Here is an 18,916-nt window from a genome sequence, read left to right on the forward strand (position 1 = left end):
CTGCGGCTCCCAGCAGCACTTTGAATCCAGCAGCTTCTGCTGGATACGGGCGGTGGGTGGGACGAGCAGCGCCTAAGCCAGGGGCTGTGGCAGCTCGCCCCCCCATCGCCCGTATCCAGCAGAAGTGGCGGGATTCAAAGGGATTCAAGGCTAACTTCTGCGCTTGGCTTGAGGACTCAGCTCGGAAGCTGCACGGGTGTTTTAAAAGGTCTCCGCCGGCATGGGGGGCTTCCTACCACCTCCCGAACCCCCAACTCGGGTTTGGGGGGGTGCTAAGAAGCCCCCCATGCCGGCGGAGACCTTTTAAAACACCCGTGCAGCTTCCGAGCTGAGTCCTCAATCTTCGGCTCCTCGCTAGCGCTGCGGAAGTAAAAATACCATCTGCACATGCGCAGATGGTGTTTGTACTTCCGCAGCGCTACTTCGCGAAAACCCGCTCGTTGTATAGGGTGTCCTGCCTAAGAGGAGGGTTGGACTAGAACAGTGTTTCCCAACCTTGGCAACTTGAAGATAGCTGGACTTCAACTCCCAAAATTCCCCAGCCAGCATTCGCTGGCTGGGGAATTCTGGGAGTTGAAGTCCAAATATCTTCAAGTTGCCAAAGTTGGGAAACACTGGACTAAAAGACCTCCAAGGTCCTTTCCAACTCAGTTGTCATTATTATTATTATTATTATTATTATTATTATTATTATTATTACCTGTGACAATGTACTGGGAATCCCCTGAAAAGGCACAGTCCCACATCCAGCCGCGAGACGTCTCCCCGGGGTTGTTGCTCTTGATGCTCAGCTCCGTCATCAGCGAGAAGTTGGAGGTCCTCCATATTTTGCACGTCTGGTCAGCAGAGCAAGTGGCCAAAAGCCTGGAGAAAAGAGAGAAGGAAAAGGAGCTGAAGGCAGGAGCCTGACCGATCCATCCCACGACTCCAAATCGGAGGCGGTTAGATCCTTTCCTAGCCTTATCGGAGGAACTGGGAAGTGTCTTCTCACCTCTTTGGATGAAAGGTGGTTCAAGACGGGTCCCAGGCAGATCAAGAATTGATGAAAGGAGCGGCTACATCAGGCCTGGCTAACCGGGCCCATAATTGCAGGGAAGTTCTCTGCCCCCTAATATGGGTAAGGCTTGGTTATGACCTATAAAGCCCTACATGGCATCGGACCAGAATACCTCCAGGACTGCCTTCTGCCACACGAATCCCAGCGGCCAATTAGGTCCCACAGAGTGGGCCTTCTCCGGGTCCCATCGACTAAGCAATGTCGTCTGGCAGGGCCCAGGGAAGAGCCTTCTATGTGGCAGCCCCGGCCCTCTGGAACCAACTCCCCCGGGAGATCAGAACTGCCCCCACCCTCCTCGCCTTTCGTAAGTTGTTGAAAACTCACCTTTGCCGCCAGGCATGTGGAAATTGACATCTCCCCTAACTATTTTGGTTTATGTATGGCCTGATTGGGTTGTGTGATTATTTTATTGTAAGGGTTTTTAAATTGTGTTTTTAAATATTGGATTGTACATTTTTTATTATTGTTGTGAACCACCCCGAGTTTTCGGAGAGGGTCGGCATACAAATCTAATAAATAATAGTAATAATAATAATAATAATAATAATAATAATAATAATAATAATTATTATTATTATTATTATTATTATTATTATTATTATTATTAACTAGCTCCTTTGGAAGGACCTGTCCCATGCCCCTGACTCCCTTTCTGATTACAGATTGAAAGGGACCTTGCAGGTCATCTAGTCCAACCAAATAAATCAGAGTCCAAACCTTGGCCTTCATCTAAGTTCCAATTTATTAACAGAGCCATGTTGGATATGAACTGTAGTCAACCTGATACCAGTTTGCCCTACAGTTCTCCACTCAGGTTAAGGTTCATCCCCCAACCCCACACCCACAAGTTCATCACGTGGACCACTCCGGTTCCCTCAACATCCAGAATCCTCCCATGTATTTCTGGCTGGTGCTGAACAAAGGATGACCTTGTAGCAGGAGACCCTACAGCTGCCTCTACCTGTTCTGCCTGGGCCCGGCAACTGTCAGAAATAAAGAACGACCCACACTGATCCACAGATGATCATAGGCAAAATCTAATGGTAAAACAATTGTGCAATTCACCGGTTAATTTCTAAGGAATTTCATGCTGGAAAGGGCTGCGAGCCAGAGAGCTATCAATCTTAGTCCTGGGAAGTGTCTCTGGCAGCTTGAACAGACTCACAGTTTATCGAAACTGTGCAAAGTGTATCACTGGCATAAAGGAAAAGGATTTGAACTCAGAAAGTCCTCTCAGCTCCAAGTCTCCGGCATCCATGATGAGGAACGTTGTCTGCCACGCCCACCTTCCCTTAGAAAGTCCCTTATATACTGGCAAGGCGTGGCCAAGTGTCCCATAGATCTACTAACGCCAAGAACCCCTTCTTTTCAGATATTCCTGTCTAGACCACATTCTCCTGACCTTTGCATCTAACAGGGGGGCATCTTCCTCTATTTCCCCATCATCCTCTGACTCACTAAGTCCCATAACTGGGGGTGCTAAAGTCTGTGGTGGTTCCTCCGTCTCCAGTTCCCCTTCATTCTCACTCTCAGATGGCAAGAACATTGGCTTGCGATGCCAGTATTCCTCCATCTTCTGGTCCTCAAAATCTGTGACCAGCTGAGCCGGACGTGGACCACTCACAACACTACCTAGGACTGAACTCACAACCTCCTGATTGTGAGGCAAGAGCTCCACCTCTAGGCCACAGCATCTCTCTGCCAGCTTCTCCATCACTGGACAGGACTAGAAAGAAGGAGTCCGTGCTCCCCTCCCAGTTATGACTGGACTTGGGTTTAAGGTCAGATTTTAGAGCAGTGAAGCCTGAAGTGCAGCAGGGCTTGGACAGAGGATGCCAGGAGAGGCAGGCCTACTACAAGAGGGAGATGCCACCCAGTCACGGCCATAGTTCAGCCCATATGTTGCATGCCGGCCCTGTTCCTCTTGCCCAAGTTTGGTATGCCAGTCAATATTTCTCCTACCCTTCCCCAAGATGAGAGGTCTTCAAAGTTGGCAACTTTTAAGACTTGTGGACTTCAACCCCCAGAATTCTCCAGCCACCCGTGCTTTAATATCCAGATATCTCTCTTCCAGATAAAATTTTGCTAGCTTCTATTGGTGCAAAAAACTGACTGCTAGGAGAACTTTTAAATCTAGTTGCTGCATAGCCAGGTGCCGTGTTTATGTTTAAGCTAAATACAGTGGTACCACTACTTACAAACTTAATTCATTCCGTGACCAGGTTCTTAAGTAGAAAAGTTTGTAACAAGCATTTTTTCCCATAGGAATCAATGTAAACAAATAATGTGTGTGATTGGGTGGATGCCGTGTTTCCTTCCAGGAGATTCCTAGAGAGGCCCCACAGAGGCTTCTCCCCGCCTTTTCCGGCCCTGTTTCCTCCCAGGAGATTCCTAGAGAGGCCCCATGGAGGCTTCTCCTTGTCTTTTCCAGTTACAGTTTTGGAGGCTCGGTTTTGTAAGTGGAAAATGAGGCAAAAAAATCTTGAACACCCAGTTCTTATCTAGAAAAGTTTGTAAGTAGAGGCGTTCTTAGGTAGAGGTGCTACTGTATGTAGTCGTCTACTTGGGCTAAGCCAGAGGTCTTCAAACTTGTCAACTTTTAAGACTTGTGGACTGGCAGGAGAATTCTGGGAGTTGAAGTCCACAAGTTTTAAAGTGGCCAAGGTTGGAGACCCCTGCCCAAGAGGGAAATCTCTTCTTTCCCAGGGCCAAATAAAAGAGAGCAGTCTGACCAACTACTCACGTGGAATCCGGGCTGAATTTGCACTGGAGTGCGTAGCGGTTGTGCGCAGGGATCTTGGTCTTGGGGATAAGCTGGGTGACCTCATCTCCGATGCCCCCCGTCAGATTCCACACGTAACAGTTACCCTGCAAGAGTAGAGGTGGCTGAAAGGACCTGCTCCACTGGCTCTATACCACGGCAAAGGAGGAACTCCAGTTCATACGGCCTAGGCTGTCCTTACCAAACTGTTGACCGCAGCCATGTAGCTGGCATCCGGGTCAATATGGACCGCGTTGACCGAGACCTCTGGCTCTGGGATGAGCTGCTCGTTGTGGTCTGTTTTCAGGTCCCAGATGTGGATAGCGCCACTCTGGTCTCCCACAATGAGCTCAGCCTGGGAGGAAACAAAGCAGAGGAGACTTTTTTGCCCCAGTTACAAACATAGCAAACACATAGGTTGAACAAACATAACCTAATAAATAAATCACTAATAACTGGCTTAGCAGTAGAAACACACACAAATCTAAAAGCAATCTTTTCAGCTGCCAATTTTATAGCCAGAAATTTCCAAATCCTACACCGGAAGAAACCCGAATATAGCAAGACCGTCATACCTCTACCCGTGAAAATCTACGAAAACAAATATACAATCTACATATATATATATATATATATGTATATAATATATATAATTTTCAAATTCAGCAAAAAAACATGACATATATATATATATATATATATATATATATATATATATATTTGTTTGTTTTCGTAAATTTTCACGGGTATATGTATGTAGATTGTTCTGAGTTCGGGTTTTGCCCTGTGTAATATTTTGCATGTCTATGCGACGTTTTGGTGAAATCACATTCACCATCATCAGGCTGAAGTTTCAAGCTTCGTGCTGTTGTACAATATTACACAGGGCAAAACCCGAACTCAGAACAATCTACATATATATATATATATATTTTGCATGTCTATGCGACGTTTCAGTGAAATCACATTCACCATCATCAGGCTGAAGTTCCAAGCTTCGTGCTGTTGTAAAATGGAATGTTTGCAACTGTCATTTCTTCCTAGTATATAGTGTGGGGGTGGAGTTTTGTTTTGAATGTAGGAAATAGATTGGGTGATTATGTTTTAGTGATCTGATTGGTTGGTGTAATCATAATTATTAGAAGGATTGACATGGTGATTTTTATGAAGTGTTGTTTTTTTTTTGTTTAAGGCTGGTTTCCAAATTTCAAAATTCCAAAATCATAATTATTAGGATTGACATGGTGATTTTTATGAAGTGTTTTTTTTGTTTAAGGCTGGTTTCCAAATTTCTGGTAGGCGGGACGTGTCATCTCTTTTATTTATGCAAAGGGGGCTCCTCTCAATTTCTATGGCTTCCAGAGCAATTCTTCTATATAAATTCTCTGTTTTGTGAAGTAATTTAGTTTTTTCAAAGTCAATTTCGTGCCCTGTTTTTTTAATGTGCTGGACAAGGGAGGAAGTCTTTTCTTCTTTTTTAACTGCATTCACATGTTCTGCAATGCGTTGGCTCACTCTTCGGTTGGTTTGTCCAATGTATGTGGCTGCACATGTTTTGCAAGGGATTTCATAGATTCCTTGGTATTCCAATTGGATTTTATCTTTGGGGCTCCTTAGGATATTTGATATTTTTTGGTTAGTGCAAAATGAAGTTTTGATGTTATGTTTGTGCAGAATTTTACTAATTTTGTCTGTGGTGCCCTTGATGTAAGGGAGGATGGTGGTACCATTGTCCTGTTCTTGATCTTGTTTTTTGGGGAGTGTCTCTTTTTTGATTAGGTTTGTGATTGTTTTCCCTTCGAATCCATTAGAAATTAATACATCTTTGAGTTTGTTCAATTCAGTTTTTAAGTGCTCATGGTCAGCTAAGCGTTTGGTTCTGGTGATGAGAGTTTTGGCCACTGAGGTGATTTGTGCGAGGTGGTGGTGTGAGTGTGCATTTAGATAAGGGTTGGTATGGGTTTTCTTTTGGTAGATAGTGTGTCCTAGGCTGCCATTGGGTTTTTTATAGACCAGTACATCTAGAAAGGGAAGTTGATCATTGATTTCTGTTTCCATAGTAAACTGTATTTTGGGGTGTAGGCTGTTGAGATGTGTGAGGAAATTGTCTAGTTTTTCCTTACCATGTGGCCAAATTACAAAGGTATCATCAACATATCTCAGCCAAAGTTTGGACTTCTCTAGGAAGTTTACTAACCAAACGCTTAGCTGACCATGAGCACTTAAAAACTGAATTGAACAAACTCAAAGATGTATTAATTTCTAATGGATTCGAAGGGAAAACAATCACAAACCTAATCAAAAAAGAGACACTCCCCAAAAAACAAGATCAAGAACAGGACAATGGTACCACCATCCTCCCTTACATCAAGGGCACCACAGACAAAATTAGTAAAATTCTGCACAAACATAACATCAAAACTTCATTTTGCACTAACCAAAAAATATCTAATATCCTAAGGAGCCCCAAAGATAAAATCCAATTGGAATACCAAGGAATCTATGAAATCCCTTGCAAAGCATGTGCAGCCACATACATTGGACAAACCAACCGAAGAGTGAGCCAACGCATTGCAGAACATGTGAATGCAGTTAAAAAAGAAGAAAAGACTTCCTCCCTTGTCCAGCACATTAAAAAAACAGGGCACGAAATTGACTTTGAAAAAACTAAATTACTTCACAAAACAGAGAATTTATATAGAAGAATTGCTCTGGAAGCCATAGAAATTGAGAGGAGCCCCCTTTGCATAAATAAAAGAGATGACACGTCCCGCCTACCAGAAATTTGGAAACCAGCCTTAAACAAAAAAAACACTTCATAAAAATCACCATGTCAATCCTTCTAATAATTATGATTTTGGAATTTTGAAATTTGGAAACCAGCCTTAAACAAAAAAAAAACAACACTTCATAAAAATCACCATGTCAATCCTTCTAATAATTATGATTACACCAACCAATCAGATCACTAAAACATAATCACCCAATCTATTTGCTACATTCAAACCAAATCTCCACCCCCACACTATATACTAGGAAGAAATGACAGTTGCAAACATTCCATTTTATTTTGGCCTCATCAGCTAGCCATACCCACTGGGACCTGAACCTGCAACCTTTGCCTTGTAAGGTAGAGAATTATCTTCTAGGCTACAGTATCCAATCCCTTCAGCTCTGCACCAGGGAAGGGTTACATATTTTTGTGTCGAATCACCCTGGTGTATTGAAGGAACATAACAGCTCCTTATTTGCCTCTCGGCCCAACCCAGGGCCATTTACAAGGCAGTTAATTTTATTGATAGCCAACAATTCTATCTGTATGTGTCACATGTTTTTTTTGCTGAATTTGAAAATTAAGGGAGACTAGGATAGATAGATAGATAGATAGATATGTTGTGAATTGTCTTGTGAATCTCTGTTTCTCTGCTCTGGATTTCTTATCAAGGAGAACTTCATGGCATTTTACCAAGCCTCTAGACATTATGTGAGATAACAAGAACTATACTCAATATATATTGAATATAGTTCTTATTATCTCACACGTCTCACATATATATATTGAGTATAGTTCTAATTATCTCACATAATATGTAGAGGCTTGGTAAAATGCCAAGGAGTTCTCCTGGATAAGAAATCCAGAGCAGAGAAACAGAGATTCACAAGACAATCCACAACAGATACACAAGAGTAAACTATTGTTTCCTGCAGCTTTTCAGCTGCCTCTACTGTTCTTAAGTAGACTCGGGGAATGGCCAATTAGCCCACAGTCTTACTCCCGAGGAGACCTCCTCTAGAGTAACCTCTCCTGCCACTTGGCAACTCTGTGTGCTCAGGCATTAAGAAGAGGATTAAGCCTCTTCTCCCTCATCTCTGCCAAGAGTTGCTGGAGGTTCCAAAGGCCCTGGCTGAACCTCTGCCCCTGGCATGGAGTCCTCACCAGCCTCCTCCCTGTCCGACTTGGGTGCCAGCCGCACAGGCCACTGGTGCATCACCAAGTTGGTCTCCTCTCGAACGGGGTCGGCTATCAGCTGCATGGGCAGGCCACAACAGAGATTTCGGTCCTTCCTGCACCCTCTACCCCAGGTACCTGATTGGGATGCAGGCAGACGCAGTTGATGGGCGCGTTCACCTGGAAAATGCGCTGGCACTGAAGATTGCGTGACCTAGGAAGAGACAAGACACAAACAACCTGACGGGGGGAGCCAAGGGCTTGCTGGGCCTTCTTGCACCCCAAAGAGCCTAATGGCGATGGCTGTGATGCTGTCCAAGGCTGGCTCTGTTCAAAAGCGCTATTGCTAACATGTTGTAAGCTGCCCTGAATCTAAGGAGAAGGGCGGCATAATAAAAAAGTTCAATAAATAAAAACTGTTCTCTTTAATTGTAAGAATGATCCAACTTTAACAAGGGAGCAAAGTCTTACAAGATCTGTAACATGTTAAGACCTCATGAAATTCGAGGCATCTGCCTTTCTAAATCGTCATTCGGCCAATTTTACTCCTTTCCTCACTTTCTGCAATGTGCAAAAGTGACCACTGTGTTGGCAAAAAAAATGTCTGATTCTTCCTCGGTTGCCCCCTTTCCACCTCTGCCTATTCCCTGTCCATCTGGGGGCTTTCCCCGAAACGGACGAGGTCAAGAATAAAAGCCCCACCGGAGATCCCAGATGCGAGCCATACAGTCTTCGCCCCCTGTGTACATCCACCGTCCGTCTTCGTGGAAGCCGACCGAGGTGATGTTCTTGCTCACTCCATCGTAGTTGATCACCGGGTTGGGGTTATTGGAGTTCAGGTCATACATGCGGATGTGCTGGTAACCTGGACAAGAGACACTGACTAGGTCATGAGGGGTCAAAGCAACAAAACAGTTTCAGACAGAGTGAAATAGCACTGGATCAGCATTAGGCTCCTTCTGAACTTTTAAAGCATGGGTCCTCAAGCTACGGCCTGCAGGCTGCATGCAGTCAGCCAAAGACGTCATCATCATCATCATCATTATTAAAATTTATATGCCACCCCTCTCCAAAGACGGCTTACAACATATAAAAACAGTATACATCAAGGTATGATTAATTAAAATTAAGAATTAAATTTAAAAAACTAAAAAAGCCTATTAGCATACACACATGTCCATTCAAACAAGCCAGGGGGTAGAATCTAATGACTCCAAGTGTGGCAACATAAATGAGTCTTTGGACTCTTATGGAAAGCGGGGAGGGCGGGGGCAACACGAATCTCTGGGGGAAGCTGATTCCAGAGGGCTAAGGCCCCCACAGAGAAGGGTCTTCCCCTAGGTCCTGCCAACATTGTCTAGTTGACGGGACCTGGAGAAGGCCGACTTTGTGGAACCTATTCAGTTGCTGGGATTCGTGCGACAGAAGGTGGTCCCGGAGGTATTCTGGTCCGATGCCATGTATGTAGGTCATTACAACAACAACAATAATAATTTGGTTAGTTGGGGGAAAGATTAGAAGCAACATGAGAAAATATTATTTGACTGAAAGAGTAGTAGATGGTAAATCCAGAGTCACTGAATTTAAACATGCCTGGGATAAACATATATCCATCCTAAAATAAAATAAGAGGAAAGAGTATCAGGGCAGCCTAGATGGACCAGGAGGTCTTTTTCTGTCGTCAATCTTTTATGTTTCAATAATAATAATAATAATAATAATAATAATAATAATAGTAGTAGTAGTAGTAGTAGTAGTAGTAGTAGTAGTAGCAGCAGCAGCAGCAGCAGCAGCAGCAGCAGCAATCTATGAGCTATTGCTATTGCTATCCCCAGAGCAGCCGAGCCCCCTCCCCACCGTCCCAGCCCTCCTTCCTTACCAGCCGCGGCCACCATGGTGCGGTCGGGCGTGATTTCCAGGGCGTTGACCTGCTACGGCCGAGGTTAAGGAAGATCTGCGGGGGAACGCGGTGGAGGACCCCACCCCCACGCCCCCCCCCCAACCAAGGATACCGAGTCCTGGTGCTGGACGGTCCGCGTGCAGATGCCGCTGTGCGCCTGCCAGAAGCGCACCGTGTGGTCGTAGCCGGCCGTGGCCAGGATGACCGGGTCGCTGCCCACCGTGCCCTGCGCGGGGTTCATGCCGGCGGCCCTGCAAAGGGAGGGAGGTGGGCGCTGGCAAGGAGAGCCCCGCCCCCTACTGCTTAGGCCCACCTGGCAGGGATGTTGTGGGTAGGCGCCCCCCTCCTCCTCGCTATCCCTCTTCAGGTCAGCTTACCTGCAGCGCTTCGCTAGCACCCTCGCGCATGCGCGAATCGCCCAGGGGATATAGTCTTCGAAATCTCAGGGTTGCGGCGCCTCCTACGCACGCGCGCGGGACCGCCCCTTTCCGAGTCAAAATCCAGTATAGAACATTCAAATAGAACATTCAAACTTCGCCTCTTCCGAAGAGAGGCGAATTCCGGGTTCCTTTCCAATTATTTTGATTTTCCTGCCGTGGGGCCTGTGACAAAGGATGGGGTTGCAAGGGCTGCTCCTCTTTTCAACCACCAGCCTTCTTGGAAGCGCCGTAGGATTGACTCGAGAGCGCTTCAGCGTAGGCTGGAGAACCCGTCGAGGAGCGATGTGGAGCAGCCCTCCGATAGAGCCACAGCAGGGGACACTTTTCTGACTCCGGATCAGAAGAGCGCAGCCGGCCTTCATCAATGCCCCCCCGCCCCGCCTTTTAATGCACCCCCCCCCCGTCAGTTTTCACTTCAGCTCTCGCCCATCAAACGGCAGCGCGCGGCCTCCTCTGAATTTAGTAGCTCTACTTGTCTTACGTCCCCCCGCAGAAGAGCGCCCTCTGGCGAGGCGATTGGCTTTCGGCCTCGACTGGGCGGAGCCTCGCAGATTGCCTGGTCCAGTGTTTGTCGGAGGTGGGCGAGTTACAACTACCTATGGAATTCTGGGAGTTGAAGTCCACAAGTCCACAAGAATTCAACTACAGTGGAAATCTGGGAGTTGAAGTCCACAAGTCTTAAAGTTGCCTGGTTTGGGGACCCTTGGAATAAATGATCTGGAAGGGACGTTTGGAGGTCTTCTGGTCCAGCCCCCTGTTCAAGCAGGAGGCCCTATGCCATTGTTGGCGAAGCTTTTTTTCTCTCAGGTGCCGAAAGGTGGATGAAAAGCACCGAGTGGCACCAATCTAGGAAATAGGAAGGAGGACAAGGAGGTTCATAACAAGGTTGCAGAGAACCCAGGAAGTTGGAAGAATGGACAGTAGCTGCAAGATGAGAGTTCAACAAGGACAAACATGCAGCTCTCTATTTGTGTAGGGAAAATATTACCCAGCATCGCGTGGCAATTAATTGATGGATTGGGATTGGGATTTGTATGCTGCCCCTCTCAGAGGACTCGTGGTGGCTCACAGCATATACAAAAACAACAGAACAATAATATAAATCCAATTAATAGTACATTAAAAAACAACCATTAAATTCAATTTAGAAGAAAACCTATTGAACCAATCACTCAACAATCATACTTAAAACATTCATTAGTCAGAGGGAAGATCTAAAAGCCCCAAGCCTGGCGGCAAAGATGAGTTTTTAAGCTCTTTTGGAAGGCAAGGAAGGTGGGGCAGTGCAAATATCCAGGGGAGCTGATTCCAGAGGGCTGGGCCCCCCACAGAGAAGGCTCTTCCTCCTAGGTCCCACCAGCCGACATTGTTTGGTCGATGGGACCCTAAGGAGGCCAACTCTGTGGGACCTCCCCGGTCACTGGGATTCCTGCGGCAGAAGGCAATGAGATGGGTAGGGTATACATTTAATAAACAAATAAATAAATACAAAGTTTTTAAAAAATCAAAGGCATAACTGCACTGGCTGGACTTCATATGAAAAGGAATTGTATATCATTCTGAATCTGAATCCCAACCTGCATAGGAACCAAAAGAGTGATTCAGCTGCAATTTAAACATTTTATTAAGAGCCTCGGTGGTGCAGTGGTTAGAGTGCAAGCTACTTTTGCTGATCACCAGCTGCCAGCAGTTCCTGTAAACATTCTTCATATTGTTAGGGACTCTGTCTAACAGTTGGGTTGGCAATACATACTGCTCAAAGAGATAAAGGGAACACTCAAAGAACACATCCTAGATCTAAATGAATGAAATATTCTCATTGAAGCCTTTGTTCTGTACAAAGTTGAATGTGCGCAACAGCAGGTGAAATGGACTGTCAATCAGTGTTGCTTCCTAAGTGGACAGTTTGATTTCACAGAAGTTTGATTTACTTGGAGTTATATTGTGTTGTTTAAGTGTTCCCTTTATTTTTTTGAGCAGTGTATAAACCAACAATGCGTGTTAATGTACGGTATATAGCTCTAACTGAGCTATGCCTGATTGGCTGATGGTGTTGCAGACTACCATAAGAGGGAGCTAGAGGTCATAGTTTATTCTGTCATTCTCTAGCATTCTCTCTGTTACTTTGCTCTTCTCTGCATTCTATGTGTTGTAGTTAAACTATGTGTAGGCTTGATATCTTTGTTTACTGTTTGTGATGAAAGACAACTGGTAAGACTTTGTAATTTGATATTCTTTGGATTGTTATTCTGACTATTACATGTATGACTTGGATACACTAATTTACATTAATGTATCCAAGTCATACACGTAATAGTCAGAATAACAATCCAAAGAATATCAAATTACAAAGTCTTACCAGTTGTCTTTCATTCAGTCACGCATAGATACACTAATTTACATTAGTGTATCTATGCGTGACTGAATACTCATAACTACTCAGTAAAACGTTTTTAAGTGCACATCCTTGGTAAACAGGGATTACTCTGTGCATATATAAATATGGGTTGCGGGCGCAGAGAAATATTGAGAGTTAGTGTGAATATTCAGTTTCATATTCAAACAGCTAGCTGGTGGTCTACTGTTAAACTAACAATAGCACAAGAACAGTCAACTAGCTTATCCCCGATAACCCGGTTGGATGGAACAAACTATGTTTCCTGGTCTATGAAGTGCAGCTTACTTTTGCGGAAAGAAGGCTTATGGACTGTAGTTAATAATCCACCGGATGTTACATAAGAAGAAAATAGCTGACTTTAACCGGGATAATAAAGAGGCTCTTAGTATAATTAGGCTGACACTGAAAGTTCGGCAGCTAGTCCATATTCGTGGTGAAGATTCAGCTGCCAGGTGTTGGAATACCTTAAAAATTCATGTTCGAAATACTGTGGGTGCGCGCATACACCTTACACGTAAACTGTTCAGAACACGTCTCTTAAAAGGTGGTGATATCTTGGCTCATTTGGAGTTTATGAAAAGAACTTTACAAGAGCTACAGGAAAAGGAGCTGATTTTCTCAGGATTGCAACAAGTTTATATTATTCTTGCTTCTTTGGATGACTCTTATGATGGTTTTGTGTCTTCACTGGACTTTTTAACCAGAGATGAACTGACACTAACTGATATAATTGGAAGAGTATTAGAAGAGCCTAGAAGAAGGCAAGATAGAAATGAACTGAGAGAGAGACAACCGCAGGAAGAAAGACAGTCTTCAACTGCCTGTACGGTTAGGAAATGCTTTTCTTGTGGGGCTAAGGGTCATATAGCCAGATTCTGTAAAAAGGGTTAAAAAAACCCAACAATGCTTATTAAAATACATACAGTACTGTATATATATAGCTATGCCTGATTGACTGATGGTTTTGCAGACTGCCATAAGAGGGAGCTAGAGATCATAGTTTATTCTCTCTTGTTACTCCCTCTGTTACTCTCTTTTACTCTCTGCAGAATTCTCTCTGTTTGCTCTACTCTTCCATTCTATGTGTTATAGCTAAACTGTGTTTAGGCTGGATATTTTTGTTAAACTGTTTATGATAAAGACAACTGGTAACACTTTGTAATTTGATATTCTTCGGATTGTTAGTTCTGACTATTATGTGTATGACTTGTACTGTTTATTGGACTGTGCTATTTCTCAAAGTAAACTTTAACTTACGTTAGTGTATCTGTGTGTGACTGAATGATTACTCATAACTACTCTCCATAAAACGTTTTTGTGGGCACACCCTTGGTAAACAAGGATTACTCTCTGCATACATTGACACACATTTAGCTTCCAATCCTCTAATCCAGAGATCTTCAAACTTGGCAACTTTAAGACTTGTGGACTTCAACTCCCAGAACTGGAGAATTCTGGGAGTTGAAATCCACAAGTCTTAAAATTGCCAAGTTTGAAGACCTCTGCTGTAACCATTCTTGTTGGTCTTCTCTGCAATTAGAATGGAACTGCTCCACCACTGGTCTCCTATTTCCAAGTATGATCAACGTCAGTAGCATCAAAAGAAGCAGAGAAGTCTAGGGCACAGATGTTCAAACTTGGCAACTTTAAGACTTTTTATTTATTTTTATTTGTTTTGTCAAGTACATATTGGTGGTATACAAAGATTTAATAATATTCGTATACATGATACTAGTAAAAAAGAAACATTAGGACAGGGGACGGAAGGCACGCTGGTGCACATGCACACCCCTTAATGACCTCTTAGGAATTGGGAGATGTCAACAGTGGAAAATCTAAGGGTAAAATTTTGGGGGTTGGGGGATGATACCACAGAGTATGGCATAGCATAGCTGACTGGAGAATTCTGGGAGTTGAAGTCCACAAGTCTTAAAGTTTCTAAGTTTGAGGACCCCTAGTCAATGCTTTCCTTGGCAGATCCCAGGGATCTTCCATCCAACCAGTTAAGGCAATCCCAATCTGTAGGCTGCCTTGAAATGGATCTGTAAATTAATTTATTTGACTTCTATGCCGCCCAATCACAATGGGACTCAGGGCGGCTTACAACAATAAATAATACATACAATAAACAAGTCAAATAATTAGTCATAAGAACATTAAAACCTATAATAAACCAAATTAGCTTTCTTCCAGGCCTGCCCACAATGGAAAATAATTGAAAATAACTGAAAAGCCAACTATGCTAAATGTGTTGATCTCTATTTAATATTTCTTAACCACTCATCTCTGTCAAAAAGTTTTTGGACAGTATTAGGTGAACACGGTGTTTCTGAAATTGTGTATACATACCAAACTGAGAAAGATGCCAGACAACTGCAGGTTTACAATAGGTGCATAGGCAGCGATAGTACCGGTATTTGTAGCTTTGACAATTTGGAATGGACTTTCCTTTTAGAGACAAAATGAAAACCCTGGCCGTTGGGGGGAGGAGAGGGTGTATATATATATATATGTATATGTCCCAGTGAGGATATGGCAAGCTGATGAGGCCAGAACAAGGCCCAAATGGATCTATCCTAGTCTCCCTTAATTTTCAAATTCATCAAAAACATGTGACATACACACACACACAAACAAGCTGTTTTTTTTCTGAAGCAATCAGCTTACCAAGATACATGTTAACTGTGATAAGAACATTTTTCCCAATATTGGAAAAGTAAATCCTTGCCCACAATATCAGAGCAAAATCAGAAAAAAAAAATGCAGCAATGGCAAACCTGACTGTATACAGTGGTACCTCGAGATACGAGTTTAATTCGTTCCGGACCTGGGCTCTTAAGTCGAGCAGCTCTTATCTCGAACGACTTTTCCCCATAGGAATTAATGTAAATAATTTTAATTGGTTCCAGCCCTCAAAAAACTCACAAAGTTAGTCTAAATTATGCAGAAAGACATGTTTTTAATGAAGAAATGTACATGTACATATAAATGAATAATGAAGTTTCTTTCACTTAACTTGTAAACTTTCTTAAACTTTTAAATTTACATATGTTCAACTTCTCTGCCACCCAATCCTGTAGGACAGAGGTCCCCAACCCTTTTTGCACCAGGGACCGGCTTTAAGCGATCAAGAGAGGAATGGGTGAATGAATGGATGGAGGGTGGGAAGGAAGGAAGGAAAGAGGGAAGGGACAGGAACAGAGGAAGGAAGCAAGGAAACTTATGAAAGGGGAGAGTAAGAGAGGAATGAGTGAAGGGAGGGAGGGAGGGAAGAAGGTGGGAAGGAGAAAGAAAAGAAGAAATAGAGGAAGGGAAGGTAAAAGAGAGAAAGAAAAAGAGCAAGAAAGAAAGCTGCAAGCACCCCCCCGAGCCCCCCAGGCCGGCTGCAACCTTTTAAAACACGCGCGCCGCTTCGCAGCTGTCTCCTGAAGCCGAACGCGGAAGTTAGCGTTTGGCTTCAGGAGACAGCTCCTTGGCGCTTGTATCTCGAATTTGGGCTTGTAAGTAGAACAAAAATATCTCTCCCCTCCCAGCTCTTATCTCGAGTTGCTCTTAAGTAGAGCAGCTCTTATGTCGGGGTTCCACTGTATATTGAAGTCAACAGAAGTTTAACCAACTTAAGCCAGAGTGGCTCTTGCATTGGCAGATTTCAACATTTTGCACGGAGCTTCTCAGAAAAAGACACAGGAGCCACAACAAGGAAAAGAGGCCATGTAAAGGTCCAGCAACCTCAGCAACTTGAAAACTCCCAGAATTCCCCAGCCAAGTGGAATCTTTAATGGATCCAAGCAATAACCTTCATCCTTGAAGAAAACTGCAAATAACCTGAGTATTGATTGGGGATAATGGAAGGGGAAGGAGAAAATATGTCCCATTCAAAGCATTTCCTTACCACATATTTGAATCAGGTTTCCTACGTTGCTTATAGCGCTTTTAGGCATCTATGTTTACACTGCTCAAAAAAAAAAAGGGAACACTTAAACAACACAATATAACTCCAAGTAAATCAAAGGTCTGAAATCAAACTGTCCACTTAGGAAGCAACACTGATTGACCATCAATTTCATGTGCTGTTGTGTGCATTTAACTTTGTACAGAACAAAGTATTCAATGAAAACATTTCATTCATTCAGTTCTAGGATGTGTTATTTAAGTGTTCTTTATTTATTTATTTTGAGCAGTGTATTACTGTGTGCATAGAATCAAATATTCCTGCACTCATGGAGGAACCAAAGCCTCCTGTGTTTGTGTATGTGTTTTTCTCTCTTCATTTGTGTGTGTGTGTCTGTGGCTCTGTTTGTGTTTGTGTTTGTCTCTGTGTGTGTCAGTGTGTTTGCATGTGTGTTTGTGCTGTGTGTGTTTCTGTGTCTGTGTGTTTGTGTCTATTTTTCTCTCGCTCTCCATGTGTGTGTGTCTGTGTTTGCACGTGTTGGTGTGTCTCTGTGTGTTCTTTTGGTGTCTGTGTTTGCGTGTGTTTGTCTGTCTTTTTGTGTATTTGTGTGTCTTTGTTTTCTTTCTCTCTTCTCTGTGTGTCTGAGTGTTCGTGTGTGTGTATTTCTCTCTCTGTTTGTCTCTGTGTTTGCATGTGTGTTGGTGTGTCTGTGTATGTTTCTCTCTGTGTGTGTGTCTGTGTTCGTCTGTGTTTTTGTGTTTGTCAGTGTGTATTTATGTGTCTGGTTTCCCCCCCTCTCTTCTCTCTCTGGGTGTGTCTGTGTCTGAGAGTTGGTGTGTGCGCGCGTTTCTCTCTGCCCCTCTGTGTGTGTGTGTCTGTGTGTGTTTCTCTCTGTGTGTGAAAAGCCTGGCTGCCCAGAAGGGGGTCCGGCCCGGGGAGGCCTGGATCCACCAGCCAGCCCACCTTGTGTGGAATTCCCTGCATCGGGTCAGCCCTGGTTGGGGGCGGCCCCCTAGCCCTCCTCCTCCGCTCCCCCCCCCACCGGCTGCACTCAATGGGGCACAGCTGAAGGGGGCAGGCGGGGTCTGGGAGGCTTTGGCCCAACGGGAAGGAAAGCAGGACGGAGCCGATCCCCGGGGCCGCCGGAAGAGGGGGTCGATCGCGTTCGGGCCGGTAGGCTGCCGCTGGGAGGGGAGGCTCCACCGAGCCAGAGCCGCTTCCTCCTCCTCCTCCTCCGGGCCAGTCTAGCGGCTCTTCCAGGGCAGGGCGGGGGCTGCTGCTGCTTTGGCCCGCCCGCCCGGCTGCTCCGCCCTCGAGCCGGCTCCCGCCGCAGCGCCGACCGAGCCCCCGAGCGGAGCTGCACCTGCACCGGCTCAGGTAGGGCTGCGGAGGCGGCGCTGGATGCGCGGGGGCGCCGCTTGGCGGGACGACCCTTCCCCGCTGGAAGCAGGCGAGGAGGAGGAGGAGAAGGAGAAGCGCCCGGGCTGGGCGGCACCTTCCAGGCTTCTAACGGCCCTGGAGGCACGGGCGGCGGCGGCGCGGGGGTGGCATCCCCGGAGGCGAAGCGACGCAAAGGCTCGGCGGCAGCCGCCTCCTCTTCTTCCTTCTCCTCCTCTTTCTCCCGCCGCCGCGGGGCCGCTTTCTGGACCTGCTGTTCTGCGCGGCGTTAAGGCATCTCCCCCCCGGGTCCCTGCTGCCGATCCTGGTTACGGCTCCCCGGCCGGCTGCAGGTGAACAGCCCGGGCGGGGGCCGCCGGGAGGGGGAGGAAGGGAAGCCTGGCGGGAGATGCGGCGGCCTCCCCGAATGCAGTCCCCTAACCACCCATCCATCCCCAGGGCGTCTAGGGCCGCCTTCCCTGCGCCCCCTGAATGCGGCCCTAGACGCCCCGGGAGTGGGTGGATGAGGGCTGGCTCCCTCGGCCTGCCCGGGCGGGAGGGGGCTTCCCGGGGTGGGGCTGGGGTGGGCAGCCTTATGCCCCGAAAGGGCCACCCCGGCGGATTCCCCCCACCCCGCGGGGCTTCTCTGGCCCTCATTGGGATTTCGCTGAGCCACCCCAGGGCTTCTAGGAGGCGCTTTTCCCCTCAGCGTCCCCATTGCATTACCTGGTCGGCCCCCTCCCGCTTGACCTGAGGCCCCAGGCCTTTGACCCAGGGCAGGGATAGGCAAAGTTGCCTCTTTTTCTATGACTTGTGGACTTCAACTCCCAGAATTCCTGAGGCAATTATGCTAGCTCGGGAATTCTGGGAATTGAAGTCCACGTGTCATAGAATAGTCGACTTTACCTCCCTAGGCCTGCCCCCCTCGGGGTCGGGGGCTTGTTGGGATTTGCTTTCGCTGAGCCACCCCAACGGCTTCTAAGGAGGGGCTTTTTCCCTCAGAGTCCCTATCGCCCCACCTGCTCGTCCCCGCTTGACCCCAGGCCTCAGCCCTTCGACCCAGGGGAAGCCGTTCTGAGGCAGGTGGGTGGGTGGGTGGGGAACCGGGGTCCAGAGGCCTGAGGTAAAAATCAACCTTGGAG

The 18,916-nt window shown here is 45.9% G+C and overlaps 1 protein-coding gene across 2 annotated transcripts in view; it reads right to left on the minus strand.

Annotated features, from left to right (window-relative positions):
- MLST8 (MTOR associated protein, LST8 homolog) overlaps positions 1-10,444 on the minus strand; it is a 17,697-nt gene extending 7,253 nt beyond the window's left edge. The window contains exons 1-8 of one of the 2 annotated variants that reach the window (XM_070760889.1): positions 10,045-10,444; positions 9,780-9,918; positions 9,647-9,698; positions 8,470-8,632; positions 7,906-7,981; positions 4,021-4,173; positions 3,801-3,925; positions 701-864 (exon numbers count right to left, since the gene is read on the minus strand). In XM_070760889.1, the coding sequence (XP_070616990.1) occupies positions 701-864; positions 3,801-3,925; positions 4,021-4,173; positions 7,906-7,981; positions 8,470-8,632; positions 9,647-9,698; positions 9,780-9,908 (862 nt within the window). In that variant the 5' untranslated portion in view covers positions 9,909-9,918; positions 10,045-10,444. The remainder of the gene's footprint in view (positions 1-700; positions 865-3,800; positions 3,926-4,020; positions 4,174-7,905; positions 7,982-8,469; positions 8,633-9,646; positions 9,699-9,779; positions 9,919-10,044) is intronic. The other variant, XM_070760890.1, reaches the window with a different exon arrangement.
- Between the last annotated feature and the right edge of the window lie 8,472 nt (positions 10,445-18,916).

This window comes from Erythrolamprus reginae, chromosome 9 (genome assembly GCF_031021105.1).
Source record: "Erythrolamprus reginae isolate rEryReg1 chromosome 9, rEryReg1.hap1, whole genome shotgun sequence".
Lineage (NCBI taxonomy): Eukaryota > Metazoa > Chordata > Lepidosauria > Squamata > Dipsadidae > Erythrolamprus > Erythrolamprus reginae.